Here is a 19,584-nt window from a genome sequence, read left to right on the forward strand (position 1 = left end):
TATTAATTTTTTTCCTTAAGAATATTCCCTTTCATTATTTTCTCCTCAGAGACTTCCTTCATATAGGAGCTGGAGGACACAGCATATTGGAAAGCAAGAAGGAAATAAAAGTAAAAACAGGAACTCTAACGTCATTCCATGTATGTAATTTATTTTATTTTATTAATTAATTAATTTTATTTTTTGTAATCAGATAAAGTTAAACTCTCTTTTGAACTAGTTTAATGTGAAACCCTCAAAAATAAAGATCTTGGAAGGAAGTTTTCATTATTTGGTTGACAACAGAGAATTAGTGAAAATGTTATTTAAATTCAGTTTATAGCAAATATTTCAAACTCCAAAGAGTTACAAAAGTCTTAGAGTCATAGGTAGACTTTATTCAGTGTTTTCTTTCTACCAAATTCTTCAGAAATGATCTATCAGAAAGATGAAAGCTTTACAGCTGGAGAAAAAACGGTGTTTGCCCTTTACCAGTTCTCTCTTATCTTTTACTCTAGGACAATTGCCTAATTAAAAAATTATGTACTTTTGTTGTCTTTATGCTTTCCCCTTATCTCTTATATCTGAGAGGTTGAAAGTGGGTGGAGAATTCTCTGTAAACTGACAATCAGTCATTGAAATTTAACAGATCAAATATGCACAGTTTTGAAGATTTGAATTATACTATTTAAGCATATTGACAAGACCACATTTAGTATAACTGTAACTTATTTAGTTACATACACTTAAATTAGAACGGAAAAAATACAAACTAAGCCAACAAATTAGACAACCAAATCAAATCAGGTCAGTGCATGACTGCCCTTATTAATTTCTGCAGAATTACTTGTTAATATGGTTTAAAACATGGAATTGATGTTGGTAGGGTTTATCATTTAGATCATTAGACCAGTTTATTATAAATTAAAGAAATTGATAAACAGTGGGGAAATTTGTCCTAAATTATCTTCTGGACTAAATAATAATTTATCTGAGATATCTATTTAACTAAGACAAATTAATGTTAATATAACTGAAAAGCAAAAAACCAAGCTAAAATTATTTTTAATTTATATCCAGCAGAAAGGTGATATTCCATGGAAAACTAAAGTGCGTATTTGTATAAGATTTAGCATAAAAGATTGACAAATTAGGGAGTGGATGTGGCTCAAGCCATTGAGCGCCTGCTTCTCACATGTGAGGTACCAGGTATAGTTCCCAGTGCCTCTGAAAAACAAAAAAAGTCAAACAACAAACAAATGAAAAACCAACTCAGGGAGTCAGTGTGGCTCAGTGTTTGAGAGCTAGCTTCCCACATAGGAGAACCCAGGTTCGATCCCTGACCCCAGTACCTTAAAAAAAAGAAAAAAAAAAAGATTGAGCAATCATGTGTAATGTCATGTTACGGTGCATACTTTCTTTTGTTTTGTTTTTTGGATCTCTTTAGGGGCCTTCATTTTCTTAGAAACTTTTTGGAATTCATAATCAAACACAACTGAATTTGATGTTGGGTCTCATTCCATATAGTTCAAAAAATCTATAAGCAATATGCCACTTCTAAATTACTTATTTTCTAATTTTCACATGGCAATTGAGCAGAGATTTGATGTTTCAATGTCTGGCTTACTACTAATTTATTTTACATAGATGACTTTAACAGAGTGCCACTTAAACATGAACTGGAAGTGAGCAAAGAGAGTGAGCATGATTCAGATGAATCATCTGATGAGGACAGTGATTCAGAGGAAACAAGCAAATACATCAATGCATCTTTTGTAATGGTAAGTAATTCAATTTCCAAACTCCAGGAGCTAACTTTTTTGAAATTACATCAATGATCTCATGTCTATTCATTAAGTGATTTATAAAAGAATAATGACCTTAGCTATGACTATATATTGATTAACTCTCAAAAGTTTCATCAAATTTTTAGTGTTTATTTTAACTTATTAAAAGACTTGAATAATTAAAACCTAATGAGTTGACATAAAGTAAGACAATGTTATTGGTTACATTTTTATTACATTTTTATTAATTTGAAAATGAGAAACTTTGAACAAATACAAGTATTTGAAGATGTTTATAATTAGACATTCAAATTGTAAACAGATCCAATTTGTATCTTTAAATGTTTAGTTAAAAACTTTCCATTCAGATTTTTGAATTAAGTGATTCTGTTACATAACTTTCATCTTTGAAAAAATATAGAGTTCAAACATGGAACCTTTGGTCATTTAATAAATATTGACTGCATATATACTACATTAATTTATTTTCTAATTTTTCCTAAAGCACTCATTCATAGAATGTTAGCTTAATTATTTGTTGTTTAATTCAACTATTATAAAAAATGTATGGGCATGCATGATGAAGATAATTTGAAATGCCTAAGCAATTCCTGTTTACAATGTACTAAAATCTATTAAAAGAAAAAGTATCATTTTTGAAGGGAAACTAATTGACTGAATAAGTATTTCACATATTGACATCACATTGTTTCTTGGATGTAAGAATCTTAATATTTTTAAATAATGGTACTGAAAACAAAATAGGTAGCTATATTTTCAACTAATTGTTTTAAGAATCCACTGCTCTCTTTTCAGTTAGCAATAGTAACAGAATTGCTTATTATTATTATTTTTAAAGAGTTACTGGAAACCTGAAGTGATGATTGCTGCTCAGGCACCACTAAAGGAGACCATTGGTGACTTTTGGCAGATGATATTCCAAAGAAAAGTAAAAGTTATTGCTATGCTGACAGAGCTGAAGAATGGAGACCAGGTTTGTACTTTTGAGAATCTTTTTTAAAAAGTCTTTCTGCCATAAAATATTATTCTCCATCCTTGGATTACTCCCTTGATCTTTACATCAAAGTCTTTTTTCCCTCGCACCCACAGTTCCATTTGTTCCTTCTTACTGCCTCCATCCAAGTGTTGGCCTCCATGATCTCTCGTTTGGATTCTGATAACCTCTCGTGTTTTCCCCTCTCCAGGCCTGCTCACAGCTTGTTTAAGACAGAGAACTTCTTTTGTCATCCCTTGCTAACAGCAACAACCAAACAACAGCTACATTTTCTCTTTATTTTCTTCAAGATAAAAATCACACTTGTTTCCTTCAGTAATCAGGCCCTCACTTATCTTTCCATTTTCCACCCATGTCTCTGGTTTAAACACTTTTAGCTCTGGGCAAATAGTCTTAACACACCATGTGCATTCTCAGTACTGAATCTTAATTTACTGACATTCCATGTAGCTGAATATGCCCTCTCTTTTCATTTTGATCTTATTTTTCTAGTAAGACAAAATGAGCAATTTTATCTAAAACAATCCTTTATTTATGCCAATTTAATATTTATTGTCATAAAATTCTGTATTTAGAGGGTTATCTTAAGATCTAATTCAAAAAAAAAAAAGATCTAATTCAGTCTCTGACCTCATGCCTGTGACATCTATTTGATCCTTTCCTTAATACCTTGAGTTATTATTAAAATGTTTTTGGTTGTAGATCTTACATAATTTCAGCAATATCTAACTTACATTAAAGCTTATTCAATGAATACCCTGTAAACACACAAAAATGCAAAATTTATTATGTTTCTTTGAAACTGTCTCTTTCTCGCTTTTGCCTCTGGTCTGCTAACTCTGTCCATAGAAAGTTGTTTTATGTTTTTATGTATTTTCATCTTTTTGAAAGGAATATATGTTCAGATTTCCAGCAATCTTTCTTTTCATATAAATTGTAAGATCCAGGAAATCGAATGCTAATGTGATCAGCAAGCATAGGACTGTGTTTGGTGGAGAACAGTTTGCAGAGGGAAGAAATACTTGTGTAATTAACCTCCTCTTCAATCTGACCTTCTGTTAAGCTACTCAGTCAACTTACTTAGTAAAGATGTTGGCCATTAAGATAGAGGCACAAAACTCTAAAAAACATGGTGTCTTTCCTTGAGGACCACTGGAATGTCAGTGGGACCTGAGTTAGTGGAAGGGGCATGACAGACATCAGCACAAACTATAGATTTTGGAGGGAATGATGATAAGGGAATTGGAAGGGAGCCATCAATCCCAAAGACCTTCACTAAGGAAGACAGAGCTGTTGTCTGCAGCTTCCTGGCCATCTTGGTTTTCCCAGGATCCTTTTACTTTCACAAGGAAGCACTATATATTTGCTGAATAGGTCTCTAACAAACTTAAAATTGATTTTGGATTTTTTTGTGGGTAGGTTTCAGTTTTACAATGCAATTAATAATTTCCATTTAATTGAAAGGAGGGAGGTGGAAGGGAGGCTGGGAAGGAGAGAGAGAAATATGCGAAAGACAGAGAAACAGAGAGCGAGAGAGAGATAGACATACTCTGTATATTTTAAATACCAAACCGAAAACTTAGGTAGAAGTTGTTGAACCATGTTCTTTCTTATCTAGGAAATGTGTGCCCAGTACTGGGGAGAAGGAAAGCAAGTGTTCGGAGATGTAGAAGTTGATCTGAAAGACACAGACAAATCTTCAGCTTATACTCTCCGTTCATTTGAACTGAGGCATTCCAAGGTATGTAAACCGTTTCAGGAACATATATCCTTGATGCAATTGATCTGGTGGAAGAATTACTATGAAATTCTTTTTTTTTTAAATTAATAAATAAATTAATTTATTTTTATTACTTTTTATTTTCTTCTAAATGTTACATTCAAAAAATATGGGGTCGCCATATACCCCCCACCCCTCCACCCCACTCCTCCCACATCAGTAACCTCTTCCATCATCGTGGCACATTCACTGCACCTGGTGAATACATTTTGGAGCACTGCTGCACCACTTGGACAGTGGTCTACATTGTAGTCTGTACTCTCCCCCGTTCCACCCAGTGGGCCGTGGCAGGACACACAATGTCCAGCATCTGTCCCTGCAGCACCACCCAGGACAACTCCAAATCCTGAAAATGTGCCCACATGATATCTCTTCTTCCCTCTCCCTACCATCATCAGCTACCGTGGCCACTTTCTCCACATCACTATTACAATTTCTTCCCTTACTAATTGCAATAGTTCCCCAGCAGAACACTCTGTTCCTCCATCCTGTGGACCCTGGGATGGTTAAGTCCAGTCCCCCTCTACAGCAAGAGGGGGCTTAAATTCCACATGGATAATAGTGAAGTTCTTTATGAAATCAAAGAAACTATCTATATAATATTTCAGAATAAAACTTCTAAATTATTTAAATAAATGTAATTATGACAAAAATATGCTCAGATTATAAAATGGGCTGAATTTCATTTGAGTTCATGCTCCCTCTACTTCTGATTTTAGAGGAAAGAATCGAGAACTGTTTATCAGTATCAGTGTAACAACTGGAGAATGGAAGAACTTCCTGCAGAACCCCAAGAAATAGTCTCCATGATTCAAAGCCTCAGACAAAAACTTCCCAAGAAGAATTCAGCTGAAGGGAATAAATATCACAAGAGTGCGCCTCTCCTCATTCACTGCAGGTTAGTAGGATTTGAAAAGAGAGTCTCTAAAAATCATCCTAATATTGACTTCTTGGTTCATACTTTCTCTTAAATTCTACTTATCCTGATATATAATTTACATGACCATCATGACAGCCTCTTATGATGTCAGTCTCTCTCTCATTTATGCTCTCACAGCATAACTATTATAGAAATTATTATATCATAGTGCCAAAAGCCATAGTCTGGGGGTTCTGTAATACCCATTGTCATGTTATCTTTGATATCCTGGTGCCTAACATTGAGCCTGGAATATAATATGTCCTGAAAGAATTAATGAATGAATAGATGGCTTTTATGAAAATATAGGTCAATCAATTGCTATTGTATGTAAAAAATGCTCATAAGCATTGGCCCATTCTATTAGATGTTAAAGAATCAAGAGAACTGAAAGCCTTGCCTTTAATAAACATATCTTGAGTTATATATTAACTAAAATCTTAATGCTCAGCAACTTTTATTTGAAACCCAAGATATGATTTTCTAAACTGACTGAAAGGCAAATATTTTAATAATAAAAATAATAATACTTGATTTTATTAGTTTCTGTTATGCAGACCCTTAACTTCATCTGTGATGGATGCATGTATCTCCACTTTAAATAAAAGAGACTGAAGGAAGTATGCATAATATAAAACATATACTTGAAAAATATTTAAAGCAAATTAGGAATGCAAATATTAAGGTAAAATGAGAAATGCAAATCTAGCAAAATTCCAATCTAGCTTTTGGAATTTCTAAGAAAACTACTTTACTATTGGAATTACATATACCAGAATCAAGCTCTTAGAGAAAACTACTTTTCAACCTTTGTTTGAGTTTGCAAAAGTGAAATTTGTGTAGGAATAAAGCCAAAGAAGGGAAGTTAGGCTTTAAAACCATATTCATTTCCTTAAGAATAACTTGAGTAACTAATATATTTTCTGTAATTTTTTATAATAAATAATATATCCTGTTGATAAATATTCTTTAAATTGAATCTTTATTATAATATTTTATACCCTTCATAGTTTGATAAAACATTTGATTAGCTTCTTGTTAATTCCACCAGATAACACTTTTCTACTGATGCAAATGTAGAAACATTTGTAAAAAGCAGTAGGGAGGCAGGAGAATGAAGGAGAGGAAACATTTGGCTCTAGTAATTTCCAAAATATGAGGTCTAATATTTCTGATTCCATCCATCTCTAGCCTTATCATTATACTCCCAAAGTCTTAGCTTCCTCATCTGTGAAACTGAAATTATGATATTTATTCTAGTAACTTCATATGTAAATAAAATGCATTAAAAATGTAAAGTGCTAAAGAAAGTATATTCTAAACTGTGTAAATAATTTTTAACTATAGGTTATTAAATTCCTAATTGAAAACATTTGTCAAAATATACATTTAGCAGAAATTATTCGACTCAAGAAATTGGAATAAAATAATTAAGGAAAACGTGAAGGACAAATATATTATCTCCCAATTTTTATTCTAATATCACTTTCACTATGAAATGTACAATTATTCTTGTTTTTTTTTCCTCTTTGTAGAGATGGAGCTCAGCAAACAGGAGTATTTTGTGCTTTGTTAACTCTCTTGGAAAGTGCAGAAACAGAGGAGGTGGTAGATGTTTTTCAGGTAGTGAAATCTCTCCGCAAAGCAAGGCCAGGAATGATTCCTTCCTTTGTAAGTATACCTCACTGTTGCTCTTAATATGTTTTGTATTTTTATTTTTACTGTTTCCCTCCCTTCCCTCCCCTCTCCTCTTCTTCCATCCCTCTTCTTACCCTTTCTTTCTCTTCCTTTCATCTCTTCTATTCTTTTTTCTATTCTTCTTTTCTCTCTTCTATTTTGCCATGATAATTCAGATTGAATTATGATCAACATCAATAAAGACCTAATCAGAGTTTGCCAGCAGTTTGTTGTATGGGGCAGTTCATGAAGAATATTTCTTAATTTCTTTAAATGCTCATGAATTTCCTAATTCCCTACCTTTAATTGTGTATCAATCAGTGTTGCTTTATAACAAAACACCCCAATATATAGTGGCTTAAAAAATAACATTTATTACAGTTCAATAATCTGTTGGCCAGTTGAATAGCTGGATGGATCCACTGTTCTTATCAGGTCCAGACAATTTGGACCAGGTTTCTCCAGATGTCTGTCATCAGGTTCTGGGTCCAATGGGGACCTAAGCTACCACTTGGGAGACAGTTGGCTGACATTTAGCGTGGCAACAGGGACAAGTAGACCATGTGCCTCTCTCCATCCAGAAGACTAGCCCAGACTTATTCACATACAAGGGGCAGCATTTCAAGAGGGAGAAGGGAAGTGTGCAAGACCTTTTGAGGCCTAGGTTTGGAATTGGCACAATGTGGCTTCCTCTGCATTCTATTAGCCAAACAAGTAACAAGCGTTTGGGAAATAGGCCCTACCTCTTGTTGAAAGAGGTTGCAAGATCACAGTGCAAAGATATGTGGATGTAAGGAGGATAATGAGTGTAGCATTTTTGTAACCAATCTATCTTGTCTTCTGTAAGTGGTAGTAACCATAGACATTAGTCTTGGAATTCACAATGTAAACTTAATTACTTACTAAAATATATGCAGCTTTTAATTGTATGCAGCAATGACCTTGCATATATTGATTTAAAAATTATATTGAGTACCTACTATTTCTTGCCATCAAGGGGTTTACTCTTCGGTGTAGGGGAGCTGGATATTTATTAAACAAGGTAAATGAAATGATGGAAATAATGAGAAGAACATGAATGCCAGCACTTAAATCAACTTATGAGTATTGGAGTAGGCTTCCTGTAGTAGGCAATTCCTGTTCTGATTCTTAAATGATGTGCAGGCATTAGCTAATAGAATAAGCATTAAAGCTAAAGTGGCATCATGGGCAAAGGCATGAAAATCAGAAACCACATGGCACGTGAGGAAAACCAACACCAATTTTGTGTTACTAGAAGGTGAATTTTGAATATTATCCTGTGCTCAATCCTTTAATAAGGAGGCTAAGCCATTTAGAATGTTCTTGATGTGGGAAGATATCTGAGTAGCTTTCTGTTATCCAGAATTTCTGCAAGTTAATGATTAGTTCTTGTGAATTCTTATCTGATATAAAATGAAATACATAAACATGTCCTTTCTTGCTTCTTTCCTTTACTAGGAACAATATCAATTTCTATATGATGTCATTGCTAGCATCTACCCTGCCCAGAATGGACAAGTAAAGAAATGCAACAATCAAGAAGATAAAATTGAGTTTGATAATGAAGTGAACAAAACAAATCAGGATGCTAATTGCGTTAGTCCATGTGGTGCCCCAGATAAGATCAATGAAGGTAATAAAGAGGCTGAAGGTTCCGAAACCATGAGTGGCACCGAGGGACCAGAATGTTCTGCCAATTGTTCTGCAAGTCCAGCTTTAACTCAAAGTGCATAGAAAAAGACATACCCGAGGCAACCCAAGACTTCATTTGCTGTTGTTTTTGTTTTTCTAGAAGTAAGGGAGGAATATAGGTGTACAGTGGAGTAATGGAATACATTGCATCAATATTCGTGGGATGCTTCTGTTTTTAGTATTGTGCAAAAATATTTAAAATAGTTTTGCTGAAACTGTACAGTCTTATGCTTATTTTAAAATTTTGTCTATCATTCAGCAAAAACAGCTTCTTTTGAGTCTTTGCATGTGTGAGTGTGCATGGGAGCGAGAGAAAGAGGGATACAGAGAATAATGCTTTTAAGTGTCTCAAAATGCTCTTGAAACACTTTGTCTTTTGTTTTCCTGAAGGAAAAAATTTACAAAATTTACATCGGAAGTGTTAACTTCGGTAGAAGGATCTATTTTTTTTAATCATAAAATGTGTGTGAGCTCTGTGTAAGAATAATGCCATGTACATTTCTAGAATGACCTCAAGATGTCCTCATAGTTCTATCCATATACCTTTTAATTTACTATTTTACTTCTAGAGGCAGCATATAAAAGCAATACGTGTGTGCAGAGTTACTACAAGAAAGTTAATTAAATTAACATTTGGAAACCTTAAACTCCATGTGCTAGCATTTAATCCATATCTTTTCATGCTTATATAATCTAAATTAAAAATTCCAATTGAGCCTATCTTGTTCTTTTCACATGGTGTTTACAGCTTTGCAAAATGGATTATTCTCTGTATAATGTGAGAAATCCATTGCCTGATATATTTGGCCAAAAATGATGTTTGTTACAATTGAATTTAAATAACTATCTTCAAAATAAACCATTGCTGTATGATAAAAATAGAATCATGAAAATTTATTTGTGCTAAATATTTACATAGGAAACATAATATACCCATTTTCTTGGAATTTGACATTGATATGAGAGATACAATATTGCCTATGCATAAGTTCTATTAAGTTCTGTCCTAGATTTTCAGTGAAGTGCATTTATCTTCAGTTTCTCAAATGCTTCTGTTGTTTTTACCAGGAATTGATAATAATATATCACAGTATAATTCAGCCATGGTATTTTATTGTATATATTAAATGTGTTACATGTTTATATTCATAATATGTAAACATGTTAAAATACCAGTGTAGTAATGCAATTTAATAATATTTCTAGAGCTCTTCTATAGGTCCCAGTTGTTTTAAAAGATCCATAGTTTATTAATCTTTTATGATATAGAAGAAACCTTAAGAATGATGGTATTTTTCAAAGAACTAATAAAAAAAAGTCCTTTTGATAAATACTGCATCTGTTTATTATATTGGTCACATACTACCTCTAGGTTGGTTTTATTTTATATACTGTTATTCTCCTAACTCATTTGATTTTATTATTATTTTTTAAAGATTTATTTATTTTTTAATTTTTAAAAAATTTTATTTCTCCCCCCACCCCCAGTTGTCTGCTCTCTGTATCCATTCGCTGTGTGCTCTTCTGTGACTGCTTCTATCCTTTTCAGTGGTAATGGGAATCTGTGTTTCTTTTTGTTGCATCATCTTGTGTTAGCTCTCTGTGTGTGTGGCGCCATTCTTGGGCAGGTTGCACTTTCTTTTGTGCTGAGCGGCTCTCCTTACAGGGCGCGGTCCTTGCGCTTGGGGCTCTACTACACAGGGGACACCCATGCGTGGCAGGGCACTCCTTGCGTGCATCAGCACTGCGCATGGGCCAGGTCCACACAGGTCAAGGAGGCCCGGGGCTTGAACCGTGGGTGGTAGGTGGACGCCCTATCCATTGGGCCAAGTCCTCTTCCCTAACTCATTTTAAATGTCTAATACTATGTTATCAATTGCTTTTCATTCACTTCACTTTTATTTTATGTTCATACACTAATTCCTTACTTATATTAATGAAATTAGCAATTAATCCTTACATTATTGTAAAGCACCTTACCCTTATTTAATAGATGAAAATAAGTGAATTTTAAAGTGAAGCAAGAATTTCTAGTTTACATTAAGCTTACATACTATCTCTTACTAATGAGAGAAAAGGATTGAAAATCATCAGTAATAGGCATCAGAGTGAAATAAAGCTTGTTTTCACTGCTCTCATTAATCATTTATTCTCTGTGCCTCAGTTTCTCCTCGGATATTTGGTCAGTTGAAGTTTACTAAACAGTGTAGTTAAAATATACAGTTCTCATGCTCAATACACTATTACAATATGTGTCTTTCATCTGGGAGCTGCTCCAAAATATAAACAGCAAAAATTCTACATTTTAAATATTTACAAATAAAGTTTTAATTCAGAGATTTTAGCTGGAAGTGACATCTTCCAAATGTGGATGCTGTGTGTTTCAAATGTGCATTTTCCACTGAATCTATCCTTTCAAAGATAAAAAATAAATACTTGAAAAATAGAGCCATAGTAATTACTGCTAGTTTAAGAAGAAAGGTGGAAACTCTTTTTTTCTTGCATGTGTAAAATTGTAGTGAAGAGAGAGAAAGTATATCCCAGAAGGCCCATAACTCTATGAAAACATATATCAACTAGAACGTGAGGTCCAATGCACTAGAACATGGTATTGTATTATATGTCTATGATTTTTATTTTAAAAGGAAAATAAAATGTGAAGTATAGACCCAGGTCTGTAATTAGAGGTTGCATTCCTACAGTATCTGTTACACATATAAAATATTCACTTCTAGAGTTTGTCACTGCCATTAGTAATTCCAAGACAGTCCAAAAAATTAGACAAAAGATCCCAACTTAAAAAAGCCTTGTCCTTTTTAGGGAGAAGGCCTTGGATCCCATTGTATCTATGTTAGGCAAAAAGAGATTATGTTACGTTTCTTTCAAAACTTGTCTGTTAATTTTATTTCTAATACTATAAGTCACTTGGAACAAAAGATGCATTTAGTATTCTTAAAATTCAGCTCCCAAATCAATTTTTGTACATGGGAAATAAAAAATTGCAGTAAAGACATAGACATTACACTTCCTTGCCGTGGTGAATTGTGTGAAGTGATTAGCTCAATGTCCTAGCAATAATTTAAAAAATTGGAAACTTTCACACTCAATGCTCTGTAAATTTCGCTTTGTATAGCGAAATTTTCATACCTATCTTTGTTTATTTTCCCCTAAATATTGAATTTAAAGCTTATTATTTCTTACAACTAAGTAGGACTGATAGTAATTTTTATTTAACCAGGAATTTGTTATAAAATGTTCTCACATACCATATTACATTTTTAAAAAGTGGCTGGTAATTTCTCCTAGCTAACTGTAACATGTTTCTTGATATGAAGACCTCCAAGTGTACAACTTCAAAGGAAATGAATATTGGTTAACACTAGCAGAAGAGGCTATCATTTAATTGTCCTAAATACTTTTTGCAACTAGAATGATCTAAAGGTGTTTCAAAGAGGCAGATTCTAAAATGAACTTTTTCCTTCCTGTTTCAGGTGAAAAAATTTCTTTTGCTAAGGATCCGTTTTCTTTAATCATTCGTTTGTAAACCTCTTTACATTTCTCAACACATTTTCATATTTCCCTGAACTTAAAAGGGTTGCCAATTTTTTATTAATATATGTGGGACATTTAAGTGTTTTCAATCATTTTGCTAAGATCCCCTAAAGAGAAACTCTCCTTTCCTCCACCTACTTGTGGTTATTTTCTTAATGATGATAAGTGTGGCAGCTGCCAGATAAAATACTGGATGCCCAGGTAAATTTGAATTTTAAATATACAATGAATACTTTTTACATATAGGCATGTTCTATGCAATATTTGGGAAATACTCATATTTTAAAAGACAACTATTCTTCATTTATCTGAAATTTAAATTTAACTGGGCATCCTGTATTTTTATTTGAAAATCTGGCAGTTCTAACATGGAGGAAACTGCAATGTCTATTTTCCTTTAAATGAATATTTGAGGGCTGTGCTTTAATATTTAACCTCAGCCAAAATTTGAGTATTTTCATTTAATACGTGAAAATACAATCCCTCTTCTTGGTAAGTGATATCCTGATTTAAAAAAAAAAGATTGAATGCAATTATCCTGATTAATGTGCAAATAAGAACTTTAAAAAAAATAGAAAATAAGGATTGCTATAATAATAACTTTTATTGAGACACACTTTATTCCTGCTTTACCTGCATTTGTTTCCCAAGACAACTTCTATGGGGCAGATACTCTTATCTCTGTTTTATATATGAGGAAACTGAGGCTTAGAAATAGTTCAATACCTCACCCATTATCACACAACTAATCAGTGGCAGAACTAGGACTTGAACCAGCTCTGGTACCACAGGCAGTGCTCTTTATTTTCTGCTATTTTGCCTTCTTAAATATCAATTTTACATTTTGCAAATATAGTGGAGAAACAACCTGGATTTATTTTTGCCTTTTTTATTCCATGATTTAAAAAAAAACAAAAACAAAATCAAAACTGTATGTGATATAAATTTTCAACAACACTGCAAAACATAATAAGCCTAACTGAATTCACAGCATTGAAGTTACTGTACAAAAATAAACACTCTTAAACATCCATGGGAAAGAATTGTTCTCATCCTGCATGTAAACAAAGATCACCTCATCACCAAAGTGAGTGCCAGGAAATAAAACAAAACAATAAATCACAAATGTCGTAGTCGTTCCATTATCTCTCAATTCGGTAATCAGAACAAGTTCTTACCGTTTGGATCACATTTCAGTATTTTGTCAGAGGACCCATCAATCAGTACTTAAAACAAGTTAACAGGACATTATAAAATGCAAACCACATTTACGGAGATTATATGACTCATTCAGTCTCTCTGGAGTGGCACAGTGAGTCCAACGGAGCTCTCTTCTGATTTAGCTATCCCAAACATAGAATGCCCAGGAACTGGAAATAGACTTTTAATTTAAAATAACGTGCAATGCTCTAGAAAAACTACTACTTCCTTGATTGATAGGAACTTTTTTCCTCCAGTGAAAGTGGGACTCTGGTACAGTTACATTTACTTTTTCAGAAAAGGGCGGTAGGACTTGTTGGATAGTATCTGTCAGGTATAGCAGGCAAATGAGAGCGATAGAGGCTGGTATCCTGTCAAAGTTTAAAAATATTGTCTTGGAATTTTGTGGATTGTGCAGACTTGTATATTTTTAATGTATGCTCTGAAGTTGGAAGAAATTATGTTACTAGGAAGGGAAGTGATCTCCCACTACTAACACACAGGAAAAAGGGGAAGGAATCTGGCTTGCTCACAGAACATGCCTCCCAGGGGTTAACACAGGCTCAGAGTAGGGATTTCCTGTGGTGCCCTTCAGTAACTGTGCACTTAGAATTTTTAAAAGTAAACAATAAATCAAATTTATCATTGATTCAGACTATATGAATATTAATGACATACTCATATAACCCTCAATGAATGACACCTCAGGGCTTTTGTTATTCGTGAAAATTCTCATTACAAAGCAGAAGAAAGGAAGACATGAGTATAGGTCTAAGAAATTGACACGTAACAAGCCCCTTTATAAAGGAACTCCCATTTAGGTTTAATTATTTGTTTTCATTGCACTGACTACTTCACCTAAAGATGAAGGTGGAGAACAAGGAATATTTAGAAGATTTAAAGCTGAAAAGTCAGGGATTTTTGTCAGAATTAGAAGAAATTTTTAAAAATTAAAAAAATAAAAACCTTTCTTATGGGCATCTAGTTTCTGCTTTGAGTTATTTTGAATTGTCCTTGCCCATGAGTTTTCACTCATAGTGTGGATCCTTATAGACAATAGCAAAGAGGAGTTGACTACTTAAGGAATCACTCTATGGAACATTTTTGCAATGGTTATTTGAACAACATTCCTTAAAAACATACATTTCCCCTATACTATTCTTTTTTCTACTTCAAATCATTCTGATTAGATTTCCAACTTTTTAATAATCCACCAGATCCTTTGTCCTAGAAACTGCATTTTGAATCTGATCCCTTCAACATCTTGGAACATCTGGTAAACCTAAATGATTACTCTGCCTCAATTCTGAAGGAACACAAATACATAGTAAATGATTATTTACACTTACTTCAAAATACAAGAAGAAAAGCGCCTTTTTTTCCCAATAGCTGAAGTCATGTGAATCATATGATGAGAAAATGAAGATCAGTGATACATGTGCAATAAATTTTATTCTGAATTTTTCAGTGTGTGTGCAAGTATGTGTATTTCCCCTAAGACAGTCTAATGTTTCTCATCTGGGCTCACAGTTGGTTTCTGTTTTATAAAATGACTTCTTAAATGAAACAAGTTATTTTTGTAAATAAAACATGCTTTAGCAGTTTTTTCTTTGTTTAAAGTAGCATTAAATCATGGAAGTCAAATTTCCCTTTGATGAGAATCAGTGGGAAATAAAGTCTATTTGTTCTTTCAAGAGGTAGCAAAATATTTGTTCACAGTTTAAATGCAGGAAGTTAAGAAAGGTCAAAATCAGTCAAATCAATAACAAGGTTTAGTCAAATTACTAAAATCGACTAAGTTTCTCTCTACACATTTTATAGTATGTTCTGATTCAATGCCCTGTAGTGATTCAGAATGGATATGGCTCTCAGAAAGAGTTTATACATGAATATCAGAAGTAAAACCAACCACATACTTAGGTAATGTTAAAGGAAGGGATTAATTTTATCTAGCATTTTATTAGCAAAATGACATACTTTTGTAGCTATTTGTATGTAATGTAATCCTATGGATATTTCCATTTAATACATTTCTCCAGGAATATTTGTCTGATGTTTATCTTTCATGATTTTATGTAGCAGATGAAATTACTACAAGTTTAAAACATAGCTTGATATTAATTTAAAAATAAAAATAGCAAAGAAATAACAACTGGGTATAGTCTGGAAATCAAATTGCTTCATGGAGAACTCCGGTCCTTCTAATCCTGATTCCCCTATTCTTTCTGTACCCTCACTTCAATTACTCATCCAACAGATCAATTCCGTCTGACACCTTGGCCTACCAACATCCTTGCCCTACAGACACCAGGCCTGTGTCAGTCAGCTTTCTCCTTTCCTAGCTCTAACTTCTACTCTTCTGCTCTACTTGGAACAGCTATTCTTTTTTAGACACTCAAGTTGCCTATTGGCACCATTATATTTGGACGATTCCAAACTTGACCTAGGACCACAATGTGGCATGTAGATTTTAGCTCTTGTTCTGCATTTATCTTCTTTGTTATCTCCCTTAGTGCTCTTCCAATTGTGAACTATTTCCATGGTTATTACTTTCATGAAATGATGTTAAAAAAAAAAAAAAGGGAAGTGGATTTGGCTCAACTGATAGAGCATCCACCTACCATATGGGAGGTCCAGGGTTCAAACCCAGGGCCTCCTGACTCATGTGGTGAGCTGGCCCATGCGTAGTGCTGATGCACACAAAGAGTGCCCTGCCATGCAGGGGTGTCTCCCGCGTAGGGGAGACCCATGTGCAAGGAGTGCACCCTGCAAGGAGAGCTGCCCTGCGCTAAAAAAGTGCAGCCTGTCCAGGAGTGGCACTGCACACACAGAGAGCTGACACAGCAAGATGACACAACAAAGAGAGATGCAGATTCCCAGTGCCACTGACAAGAATGCAAGCAGACAAAGAAGAACACACAGCGAATGAACACAAAGAGCAGACAAAGGGGGGGTGAGAGGAGAGAAATAAAGAAAATAAATCTTTAAAAAAAAGCCACTGGCTTAAATTTCTCTCTCCACTTCAAAATATATCCCTATCTTTACCATACTCACTCTTCCTCTCCTACTTAATAAGAGCTCCACAGCCCACCCCTCCACCCTTTGAGCAGGCCAAACTCTTTATCTGTGCTCCTTATTCTTTTGTAGACTATTGTTTTGTAAAATGGATATAGTCTTACTATATAAAATCAAACAATACTGCAAAGTGTTCATTAAAAAGTTAAAAATCAGTCAAAATCCAATTTATGAAAGGAGAATAAATAGTTTACAGACCAAGAACTACAAAGACCCTAGACATGTAAAGAGATTCTTAGCATTATTCATGAAAGAGAAATGCAAATTAAAACTACACTGAGAGATAACAGTTCTCAGAACTAAATATCCACACACTTTTTCACACCCTGTTGGCAGGGCTGTGAGGGGAGGCAGCAGATGATAAGGACTCTCAATTGTACAATTGCAATATATACAATTATGAATGGCAATGTGGCCATATGAATAGCTCTCAAACTTACAAGAGCATATCTACTTTTACCTAGAAACTCCACATCTAATATTTACCCTCCAGACATATCTATCTATATAGTTGCAAAATGTCACATGTGCAAGTTATTTATCATACCTTTATTTGAAACCAGAAATTACTAAAAACAACCTAAGTGTCCATCTTTAAGGTTAAATAAGCCATGACATGTCTATTCAATGGAATATTATGTACTTACCTATAGGGACTGGTGAGAGATGGTAACAAGGATAGAAGCCAGTACATATTAGCATACCATTTTACATTTTAAACTGTAAATCTAGTGTCTATTTGAAAAACATAATTTAAAAAAAAATCCCCAACACACAATTCATTTATAAGCATAGTTAAATTTTGGTGAATATTTTTCAAGTCACTTCTCCATCCAAGCAGAAAGAAGGAAGAAAAGAAAGAAGAAAGTGAGGAAAAGAAGGAAGGAAGGCAGTGAAGGATGGAAGGAGGGAGGAAGGGAAGGAGGGGAGAGAGGAAGATTATTTTAGGTTAGAAAAATTACAGATTATTTAGGATAATTTATAAAAACTTGAAAATATAGATCATAACATATGTCCTCTCATTTAGCAAGAGTATTTTAACCCATTTGAACTTATTGAATAAAAAAATTATGATTTGAAAAAATTTTGTTAGCTTATATGTAAATTTCCTTTTTATAACATGTGTTAAATATAAACCACATCACAATGAAATCAAGGCAAAGATTATAAAAACTTTAAAATGTTTTAAATTCAGTTAGTATTGTTTATCTTCTTGCTATTAAAAATGACACCTCTTACTCCACCCAGACTTCCTCCAATATTGTCTCTCTCCATCTCTTAAGGTTCTTTTATTTATACTAAGGTTACAGTATCAAGATGATTAGTACTGTGTTAGGCACTTAAATTGACTCAATGCCTACCATTCAGTCCTTTCTAGGGCTTCTCCATTCCTAAATTCCTTATTTTGTTTCATCTCTAATTAGTTTAATTTCATGGTAAAGTAGGTTTCATCACATATTCTTTATGATGTTGTTTTCCTCTGATATTGTTAAACTGAGAATGTTTGTGGTTGTCTTTATATTTGAAAGAACAACATGGAGGAGGTATAAAAATTTAGGAGTCACATTTTTGATCCCACAGAATTTTATAGACTTCATGTCACTGAAATCTGCCAATAACTTTTGCTGTGGAAACGTTGGAACCAAACTAAATTTTTCCTCTTCTAAGCATTTAACTTGTGTTTTCTTTCTAGATTATTTCATGATTCTTTCTTGACCTTTGAAATTCAGAAATTTTAATCAGCTCTATCTTGGTTTGATCTTTCTGTATGACTTCTTCCTGGGACACGGTATGCACATTCCATCTTTATATTCAGATATTTTTATTTATTTATAAAGATTTTCCTTTATTATATCTTTGAATTTCTCTTCCATATATTTAGCTTTCTTCAGAAACACTTTGACATTTTCTATCCGTTAGATTTCTTTTTTTTTTACTTTTTTTCTTTCATCAGAGTTTTATAGTTTTCCTCCTATAGAGCTAATAAATATTTTGTTAAATTTATTGCTAGGCACTTATTTTTTGGGTGTTTACATAGGTTTTTGTTTTAATTTCAAATTCTAGTTGTTCATTGTTGGTATATAGAAAAGCAGCTGACTTTGATTTTTAAAGGAATCTCCCTTTTGCTTTCCATCATTAACTGTCTCTTTTTTAAAAATAGATGTTTAATTTTTTTGAAGATACATAGATCATATAATATGTTACATTAAAAAATATAAGAGGATCCCATATACCCCCACTCCATACCACCCCTGACTCTTCCCACATCATCAAATTCTTTCATCAGTGTGGCACATTCATTGCATTTGATGAATACATTTAGGAGCACTGTTATACCGTATGTATTATAGTTCATCATTAACTGTCTTGAGAAATTTGATGCCAGTTGGTTCCTGACATTTCATTTTCATCTCTTTTTTTGTTGTTGTTTTCTTCCTAAGGTCTTTTAAAATCTAATCTCTGTCATCAATATGTGAAAATTTCACAATAAGGTACCCTTGTGTGGACTTTAAAAAAAAATTTCATTGTTTTGATCACTTAGCAGGTCCTTTCCATATACAAACTATTGTTCACTACGAAAAAATGTCCTTAAATTACTTCCTTCATGGTTTCCTTTCTCTCTTGCTCTTTCTCTTGCTCTTTCTCTCTCTCCCTCCCTCTCTTCTCCTCTTTCTTCTTGATTGTTTGTGGAAGGGAGATTACCTTTCTTTTTTACTGAACCTCCAAATTCCCTAATTTTCTTACATTTACGTTGCAAGTTTTTCACCTCATTGTCTTTTTGTTATCCTCTATAAGAGTCTTTAACATCAATGTCGGTCCTCTATTGAGATTTTTTTTTAATTGAGTTTTTATTCCTTTTAAAAGAGAAGTTAATTTATAAGAGTTC

The 19,584-nt window shown here is 33.5% G+C and overlaps 1 protein-coding gene across 3 annotated transcripts in view; it reads left to right on the forward strand.

Annotated features, from left to right (window-relative positions):
• Nucleotides 1-10,201, forward strand: part of PTPRC (protein tyrosine phosphatase receptor type C) — a 124,732-nt gene extending 114,531 nt beyond the window's left edge. For all 3 annotated transcript variants that reach the window (XM_058274929.2, XM_058274928.2, XM_058274927.2), the window contains 7 exons: nt 50-140; nt 1,627-1,760; nt 2,626-2,760; nt 4,400-4,522; nt 5,281-5,459; nt 7,016-7,151; nt 8,637-10,201. In XM_058274929.2, coding sequence (XP_058130912.1) covers nt 50-140; nt 1,627-1,760; nt 2,626-2,760; nt 4,400-4,522; nt 5,281-5,459; nt 7,016-7,151; nt 8,637-8,912 — 1,074 coding nt within the window. In that variant the 3' untranslated portion in view covers nt 8,913-10,201. The remainder of the gene's footprint in view (nt 1-49; nt 141-1,626; nt 1,761-2,625; nt 2,761-4,399; nt 4,523-5,280; nt 5,460-7,015; nt 7,152-8,636) is intronic.
• Nucleotides 10,202-19,584: the final 9,383 nt, after the last annotated feature.

Source organism: Dasypus novemcinctus, chromosome 13 (genome assembly GCF_030445035.2).
Source record: "Dasypus novemcinctus isolate mDasNov1 chromosome 13, mDasNov1.1.hap2, whole genome shotgun sequence".
Taxonomy (NCBI): domain Eukaryota; kingdom Metazoa; phylum Chordata; class Mammalia; order Cingulata; family Dasypodidae; genus Dasypus; species Dasypus novemcinctus.